At 33.8% G+C, this 8,979-nt stretch overlaps 1 protein-coding gene across 1 annotated transcript; it reads left to right on the forward strand.

Annotated features, from left to right (window-relative positions):
- Positions 1-190: 190 nt before the first annotated feature.
- LOC132735088 (MAM domain-containing glycosylphosphatidylinositol anchor protein 2-like) lies at positions 191-8,979 on the forward strand. Its single transcript, XM_060721988.1, has 5 exons — positions 191-440; positions 781-868; positions 2,311-2,439; positions 8,253-8,512; positions 8,868-8,979. Exons 1-5 carry the CDS (start codon positions 300-302, stop codon positions 8,964-8,966), a joined length of 717 nt encoding a protein of 238 aa, XP_060577971.1. The 5' UTR covers positions 191-299; the 3' UTR covers positions 8,967-8,979.

The following is an 8,979-nucleotide window of genomic DNA, read 5'->3' on the forward strand; positions in this document are numbered from 1 at the left end:
AATTTTCAAGCCTATAGAAAATAATTCCCTGCTTCAGATCTGAATCCTTCCCAAACTGACTATATCATTATTCTAAAAATAACATCACCGACTCTCAACCGATCCCCAAAAATTATAAAAATGGCGTTTTTTTGGGTCACACTCCTCATTGTTTAACAAAGATATTATTTTCTTTTAAATACATTGTAGATGGTCATTATATTTATATTGAGAGTTCACTTCAACGCTACGGAGAAAAAGCCAGACTAATCAGCCCAGTGCAGCTATCTGGAGGATTTTGCCTTATTTTCTGGTACAGTATGTTTGGGACAGGCATTGGGAGTTTAAATGTTTACATGAAGTCAGACACAGAAATGCCTCTCTTTTCTCAAAGTAATAGTTCGGACAACAATAAGTGGATAAAAGCTGTTGTGAGCAAAGATTCGCCTACCGATTATCAGGTAATTGATTTAATATCAAATTATCTATAACCTTACTTGTTATAATTATATTTCAATATTCAAATTTTACTGAAAGAAATGATAGAATGATGAAACAGATATATCTTATCATTTTCTAAAATGGATGCTAAAAGAGGAAACCAGATTAAATAATTCTTTTATTCTTGGACGATTGTTTTTAATGTACATGAATATGAATTAAGGCTTGAATATAAAAAGTAATTTTTTACTTAGCGTTTTTTAAATGAACATCTTATACTGAATATTTTCTAATACTATTGAAGTTATGGGAAGCTGTAAAACTTTTAAAACAAATTAAAGTAAATTTGTTTTGAGACAGATTATATTTGATGGAACTGTTGGCAACAATGTCAAGGGAGATATTGCTATTGATGATATCACACTAACGACTGGGTTTTGTTCTCCAGGTAAGGAAATTAACTAAATTGTCATTGCAATGAATTTACGACTTTTGACTCCATAGTGGTATATACAAGGAACATATTTTGGCTAGGTTTTGTTTAAGTTTATTTGACAATAAAGTGTTTTATTTTAGAAAATGAAAAAAAATAATTATATAGAGGATATTTGTTTGTTTGCGTGTAAGATGAAATTTTATTTCATCGAGTGGGCTTTAAAAACAGTATTCTCACGAGATGAAATAAAATTACATCTTACACAACAAACAAACAAATTTTCTTTTTATTTTATGCTTAAAAAGATGTTAAAACGAAATTTTGATAATATTAACGTTAATATTAAAATTTGTTTTCCCCACTGAGAGCCCTATTTAGTCGGAATTTCTCATTAAATACAAGAAGTCTTGAGCTGAAAAATAAGTTCGATAATCAACGTTAAATGACGGTGATATTATTCATTTTATTAAAAAAATATGAATGATCGCTTGTTTTTATAATAAAACAGACAATTCTTTCCAACCACCCATCCATACTTACTGCGAGTTTATATTAGACCTGGCTTTGTTAAATGTAAGCGGCAGCCATTTTTTAAAGTTGTGTATTTCACGGGAGGAAATAATTGTGTTTTATTCGGAGGGATATCTTTTGGATTTGTTAGTCATACACCTTTTTAAAAGAAAGAAAACTTATTTGAAGATTGTAACAGACAAAAATTAAGTGTTGACAGATGTGAAAACATTCTAAAATCAGCTAGGAAAATGGAAAACTTGGAACTGTTGGAAGTTGGCTCAGGAACGCTGGGTTGTTTACTTATTCTTCGAGCTGATGGCTGTCATTGCTTTTCAATTTTTCATAAAGCACACGGCAGTTATTGCTCGTATGATACTTTAATATGCCCAAATCTTACCAAGAGCAGTTTTGCATGTGGAATAAGGAATGTATTTTTCAGACTGTAAAAATGAAAAAAAAATTAGAGACGAAATTAAATGATAGGAATTTGAATGAATAGAAGTAAGTTTTCTTCTTTTTATTACATTTGACATTTAAGTTATTTATCAATTTTAGATTTGCGTTTTCTTTAAACAGTCTGTCAGAATTGTCAGCAAAAATAAAATTAAGGTACCACATGGGGAAAATCTTAAAAAAATAGTTTCGTCATTGAAAAGTGTGAAATTATATTTTGATAATTTTCACTGTGAAATTATCAAATATAATTTTCACGGATAAATCAGTAATCCACTGAAAAGCATAAAATAAATAAATGTCATTTCAAGGAAACGTATAATGTTTGCACTAAAACGTTTTGGTGAATAATTTTCTGCGGAAAATATTGACATATGTAATTATAGCAAACAAAATATTTATAGTTTAAAATGATTGCAGCCAATAATTATAGTTATATAATGCAAAAGAATTTTTGTAGTATTTGTAGTATTTTCTTTATGTTGTAGCATGCACCTTTGATGATGGACTCTGTAATTGGAGACAAGATCAGAGTGATGGCTTTGATTGGACCAGAGAGACAGGTCAAACAAATACTCCTCTAACAGGGCCGCCATCAGATCATAATACAGAAAACAGTTAGTATTTAAAAATAACTGGATATTTGAAGTTAAGAATTAATAAAGTATCAATCTTAATGCAAATTAACAAATAATAACCTTGATTTTGTACACTTGTTTGAAGTTGACCCTGAATTTCGCCAACGTTTAAATATAAATATTTTGAACAAGGAACACTCAACTGTGCGTGTACCGATATTAACAATTGAATTTGATACCACGTAAATAATAAAGAAAATGTATACCCTCAAGAACGCGTTTAATGTCAAATATCAAATGTTGAATGCTCAGGTCATAGACGATAAAAGTAAGTATAAGATATCATTAAGTTACATCGACTTAATCAAATTCAAAACTTAAAAATGATAATGACAGACAGACAGACAGACAGATAATTTATTTAAGTCTCACCTGTACATATATAACATATTAAATACAATAAAATAGATAAAATGCAAGTAATGTACAAAACCACTCTAAAAGAGTTATGAGAGACTAAGAGATAATATTGCATATCACATTACCATATAAAATAAACATATTCTCATTCTTGGAAATTAAAACAAACCTTAAACGACTCGTATAAACATTAAATTAAGACATTATTAATAAAATACTTATTTAACATGTCAAACCGTGAAAAAAGATATATACATATTAAAACTTATAAACTCATTTTTAAAATATAACGCAAATATCACATGCAATTGTACAACTTTTTACGTCTTTCTTGTAAAATATTAGAGCAGGCTCTGGCCGTATATTTAACAATATCGGCATTTGACAATAGATAGACAAACTGATCTGACTCACTATACAATGGAAAATCTTGATTCTGTTCAGTGACTTTTCTATATAACTCTTGTCTAATTGTGTCATATAAAGAACAATGGATTAATACATGAATCTCATCTTCAATACATGTGTTGCAGTGAAAACATAGTCTTTGATCAATTGGTAAGCTATTATAGCGACCAGTCTCTATTTTGAGAGGGGCTACCCCAGTTCTAAATTTCGCCAAAGCACTTCTGTGACTTCTTGATAAAATTTCACTTTTAATATATGTTTCTGTGTTATATTCACTTTTAAATGTTCTGTAGTGTCTTAATTTATTACCTCTATTTTTGCCACTAACTCCCGTATCTGAGTTTATACATCTTTGCCAGTTAGCTTTAAATTCATTAAACAAAAACGATTGTATTTCGTTATTAATTTGTTTTCTTGTTGCAACTGGATAGATTTTATTGGGTTTTAATGTATTTAGCCCTGCGCGCGTTACAAGTTTTTCAAGACTAAAACACCAGTTTTTCATACGGGCTCTTGAACTAAATGACCACTGGAAAATAATTATTATGGTTGTTAAGTCTACTTTTGTCCATAGCATTTAGCCGGAACCAGTGGCCAATAACTGACTTCCATTGACGTATCTGTGGTGGTATCCAGCCCATATCTCCCGTCACCGCTGCATTAGACGTGTACTTGCCCACTCCTAGGTAAAATCTGCATGCCCGATGATGTACAGCGTTAATTGAAGAGAACTCTCTGGTTGCCCCATACCGCGGCACCATAACTAATTACGGGCCACACCAATACTGTCATAAAGTTTGGTGAACACATTTATATGGCATTCCTCCCATCACTTTGGAATTTGCTTATTAGTAATCCAAGCGATCGAGTGGCAGCGTCGGCTACATACTTAGCTATTTGTGAGTAGATCCATTGTTTCATTTAAACATCAAGCCGAGGTATTTGTATCGGTCAACGTAGTCTTTTAAGATATTATTTATTTTTGAACGTAAAGTTACTTCTTATTACTGTATTTCTACGGAAATGCACCACCTTTGTTTTATCAATATTCACCGTCATGTTGTTTCGATTACACCACGCCCCAGGCAGTCTATCATTACTTGAAGTTGCTCTTCGTTTTCGCTATGAGTGCTAAGTCGTCAGCATAGAGGAGGTGGCAAATAGTTCGTCCATCTATATTTATACCAATGTTCAATTCTTCTAGTTGTTTACTAAGGTCATCAATGTAAATGTTAAATGCTGTCGTGGAAAGCAGACACCCTTGCTTCAAGCCAATGTCTACTTGGAACCATTCAGTTGTGTAATTATTAATTTTCACTCCGCACATCGCACATCCTTGTATAAAGATTTGATTGCAAGTAACATGTTACCTTTAAAACCGAGTTTCTGCATTTTAATGCCAAAGGGTTTGTCTCTCTATCCTGTCATAGGCTTTGCTGAAATCGACAAGCACACTAAAGTCGACTGTTTATGTTTTTTCCTGTTTTCAATGATATCGCGTCAGTGTCGATAAGTGGTCAACGGTGCTTCTATTTCGTCGAAATCCGTTTTGTGAGTCCGAGACTATTTCATTATCCTCACACCACTTACTAAACGTGCATTTAGTACGGAACAGTAAGCTTTGTATACAGCAGAAGTTACAGTTATCCCTCTATAATTTTCAGGATCAGTTTTATCAGCACTTGGATTTTTTAACACTGGTGTAATTATTCCGTCACTCCAAACTTTAGGTATCTTTCCTGTGGCGAAACAAACACAAAATAGTTTATGTAAATAGTCGATGCATGTGAGGGATTGAATAGCTTCCGCCGGGACCTCATCATTGCCCATTGCCTTATTCAAATTAAGAGATTTGACCGCTTTCTCTACTTCATTTATTGATATGCCTTCATTGAGTATATCACTATTAGACGTGCCTGTATTTGACGCATCTATATTATCCGTTTGCTCCATTATATCATAATTGTTTGTAAATAGTGACTTAAAAGCATCTTTCCAATTGTCAAGAACTTTCTTTTGTGATGTCGTAATGCTTCCGTCTGCTAGCGTTGTTTCCATTGGGATTTCATTTGTTCTCTCCTTTCCAACTCCTATTTTCCCGATGGTTTTCCAGAATTCACCAGGCTGTTTATTATCACATGATTCAAGTAATTGCACTTGTGTTTTTCGCCAATGTTCACGCTTTCGTTTCTAAGCAGTCTTATCAAAAAGGTTTCTAGCTATCTTAAATTCAAATTTGAATTGTTGTTTCATATGTCTGGCGTTACTATCGCATTTATTCCATGCCTTTTCCTTTTTACACATATCTTGCCATAATTCCGAAAGATTAGTATTCCACCAAGGTTTTTGTAATCTTCTTTTTTCTATTATTTCCCTTTGAACTGTCGTCAATTGTTTTTGGGGCTTAAATATTTGTTCATTTGGGTTTTCAATATTTCCACAAAATCTCCGTAGGATTCATCAATGCACGATTGCTCATTTTGGTTGCTTTCCGAGAATTCGTATCTTTTGTTTTAATTGACAATGAATTTCTTCTTCATTCATAAAATATCTGGAATATCATTTCGTTTATATCGTATATAGGTCTTTTGTTCAGCCTTTAATTCACTGCTTGTGTTATTGTCTCTATTTCTTTCATTCAACATAATATTCCATATTAGTACTGAGTGGTCTGGAATTTTTATATTCTCTAATGTTTCTACACCAAGTGCCTCGTTCACAAGTTCAGGAGCTCGCTTAACTTCGAATTCTATAAACTTCTCTAACTGTTCGTAAGGCACAAGACAATAATCAACCACCGAGCTGCCCTTGGATGAAATGCTTGTGAAGTCATTGTTTTTTGTGTGTCCGCCCATTCAATATACAAAGGTTTGCACTTAGAAGAAAGTCAAATGAATGTGTCACTATATTGGCTTGTAGTAAAGTCTATTTACATCTCTGGGTGGTACCAGATCTACGCCGGGAATGTAGTCATTCTTTTCACCAACACGAATATTGAAGTCACCAACAATGGTTTATTAATCCTGCACTTTGATATTCATATACATGGGATAACAATGTGTCAAAATAGTCATTAATGTTCAGGGCTCTTGTGGAATTGGAAGGCGGAAGGTAACAAACGCATATCCTAAGGTTTTCATGAGTCTGTTTATCATCGAGGCTTAGCCACATTATTCCCTCGTGTTCTGCGTTAAATATTTCGATATCGAATTGTTCAAGCAAAACGAGTTTTGACTAGGATACCAACACCACCACTCCCCTTTGGTGCATTTTTTATGTAGACCGCTTCTGTTTTTTCCGAACCATTTTATATTCATCTATATTTAAGTTTCTATCTTTTTGTAAGTGCGTTTCTGATATGCATATAATGTCGAGATCTAAAATATTCTATGCAATGTTTTTCTCAGAGTATAGTTTTCAGAATCAGTATCTTTAGTAAAACCCATTCGGGTTCCAGAACCCGCACCTGACCTAGTAGTTACTATAGCCATTTGAGTATTCGATCCTGTCGTGATATTTATCGTAACGTTCGTATCTATCGTATCGGTCTGGCCGACTCCTTTCATCGTCCCGTGATCTGTCACGTGATCTTTCATAGCCATTGTCGCGATACTGGTTTTGATAACGTTGTTGGTGGTGCGTATTGTTTCCGCGGAAACCCGCTTTCCTGTCGTAAATATTATATCTGTTGTTTGAGTATCGCCCATGATCGCTATTGTCCGAGTATCTCCGCGGTAAGAGACGATTTCCACGGATCATAACTTTATCATTTCCGATAACTCCGGCGATAGTTTTTAAATTCGAAATAGTGTTTCTCTCCGATTTCGGCCTGTCATGTTCAATATAAACGTTTTTTGTAAGTTCTTGTGTTTCTCAAGTTCGATTTGGATTTCATAATTTCATTTTTATCTTCCTTTGTTTTGCATTTAGCAACCACTACTCCGATTTCACCGTCTCTCCTTGGTTGTTTTCTTTCTGAAGATTCAACTTTCATTCCATATTTCAAAATGTCATTCACTTTGCACGTCAGTACTTTCATTTGTTTCCTGCAGATTTTTAATAACAATGTTTCTTTCCTTACTGATCTTGGCAATGTTTCAATTGACGTCGAAGAGATGTCTCCGTTTCCAGATTTTGTCAATATTTCTTGGACATTTCATTCATTTCTTTTCTCATTTCATTTCTTATTGCCTTTATCTCATCATTAAAATCTTTCTTTACTTTATCAATTGCAGTTTGATTCTTTTTCAACTTGTTCTTTCACCTTTGTTTCCATGGTTGACTCAAAGGCTGTGAATATGCGATGATAGCACACTAATACTTGTTGTAATGGATTTCATTTCTTCAGCAAGGCGGTTTATAGCCTTTACTACACACTCGTTGTCATTCATGAATTTTTCATTCTCTTTATCTTTTACATTTTCATCTCCCGACTTTTCACGTCCACGTTTTCTACCTTTTTTCTTGTCAGAATCCTTTATATTATCATTTTTCATTTTTGCTTTTTCATGGGCCTTTTCGCCCTTTCCTGATTTTACTGACTTTAATGTACTCCTTCCGGTTCGACGTTTCTTGGCGTTTGGAAGGGTCGGTGATCCCGAGATAAGCGACGGTGATTGAGGTGTTGAATTCTGTGAGCATTCCGGCAGTTCGCTTTCCATTGTGTCCATAGTAGCGTCCACAGAATTGTCACTCGCAATAATCGTAGTGTTTTCCTGTGGTGTAAATAAAGCATTCGGTATTATTACATCATGCGTTGGTGGCTGTGTAAGATCCGTGCTGTTACCGCTGTTTTCATTAATATCGGGTGTGAAGTTTTGAGTAATGTCACTTTGGCTAGCCATACTTATCAGCGCGTCAGTCATGCGTGACGAATTTTCGGGCAGCGATTTTCTTCCCAATAATCCTTTCTTCTCAAGTCACAAAAATAATTGTGTAATGTTGAAATTATAAACATCCGCAGATGCCGTAAATTATAAACCATTGTGGTGTGGTTTCTGATCATTTTTACTTTTTAATTTCAGATGGTTATTACATATATGTTGAAACAAGTTACCCGCGTGAATATGGAGACAAAGCAAGACTAATCAGTCCAGTGCAGGGCAGTGGTCTTCATTGCTGGACATTTTGGTACAGTATGTTTGGAAGACATATCAACAAACTCTCTGTATACATTAAAACAAAATTTTGTACGGAAATACTTATCTTTTCAAAGGAGAATGGAACGAAAATAGCGGACTGGATGAAAGCTGACATTAGCCTACAAACATTTTCAGAATACGAGGTATTCATTAATTTTCCGTTGTTGGCATTCTTACCATTATTTTACATATTTTGTTTCTATTATATACGTAGCTCTTGCTATCACTTATACGATTTGTTAAATGTGAGAGTCATTAATATTATTTGCTGTCGAAGTGTTAAAAACAACTGATTAATAGGTATTATAACAACAATAGTTCTTGTTACTTCTAAACAGACCAAAACCATTACAGTTCTTTATTTCTGGTAAATTTATTGTGTTGCACAACAGGAAGAAAAAGCCGACATTTCAGATTTTGCCGTATTGGGCAACCGCTTTATCCTATATTTGTTTTGGAATTAAACATAAGATTTTTGTTTCTTCCGTATGATTACAGATTATCATTGAAGGAATTCGTGGGAATGGTCCTGAAGGAGATATTGCAGTTGATGACATTACAATGACAAATGATACATGTAAAACAGGTACAAAATAATGTTGTTTAGAGG

Source organism: Ruditapes philippinarum, unplaced genomic scaffold, assembly GCF_026571515.1.
Source record: "Ruditapes philippinarum isolate M1 unplaced genomic scaffold, ASM2657151v2 ctg23747_1_1_1_1, whole genome shotgun sequence".
Taxonomy (NCBI): domain Eukaryota; kingdom Metazoa; phylum Mollusca; class Bivalvia; order Venerida; family Veneridae; genus Ruditapes; species Ruditapes philippinarum.

Excerpts from the sequence above, each read along its gene's own strand:
- LOC132735088 (XM_060721988.1), top strand. The coding sequence starts at position 300 with ATGTTTGGGACAGGCATTGGGAGTTTAAATGTTTACATGAAGTCAGAC. Across the intron at positions 441-780 it reads ATTCGCCTACCGATTATCAG|ATTATATTTGATGGAACTGT; the intron begins GTAATTGATTTA and ends GTTTTGAGACAG. Across the intron at positions 869-2,310 it reads GACTGGGTTTTGTTCTCCAG|CATGCACCTTTGATGATGGA; the intron begins GTAAGGAAATTA and ends TTTATGTTGTAG.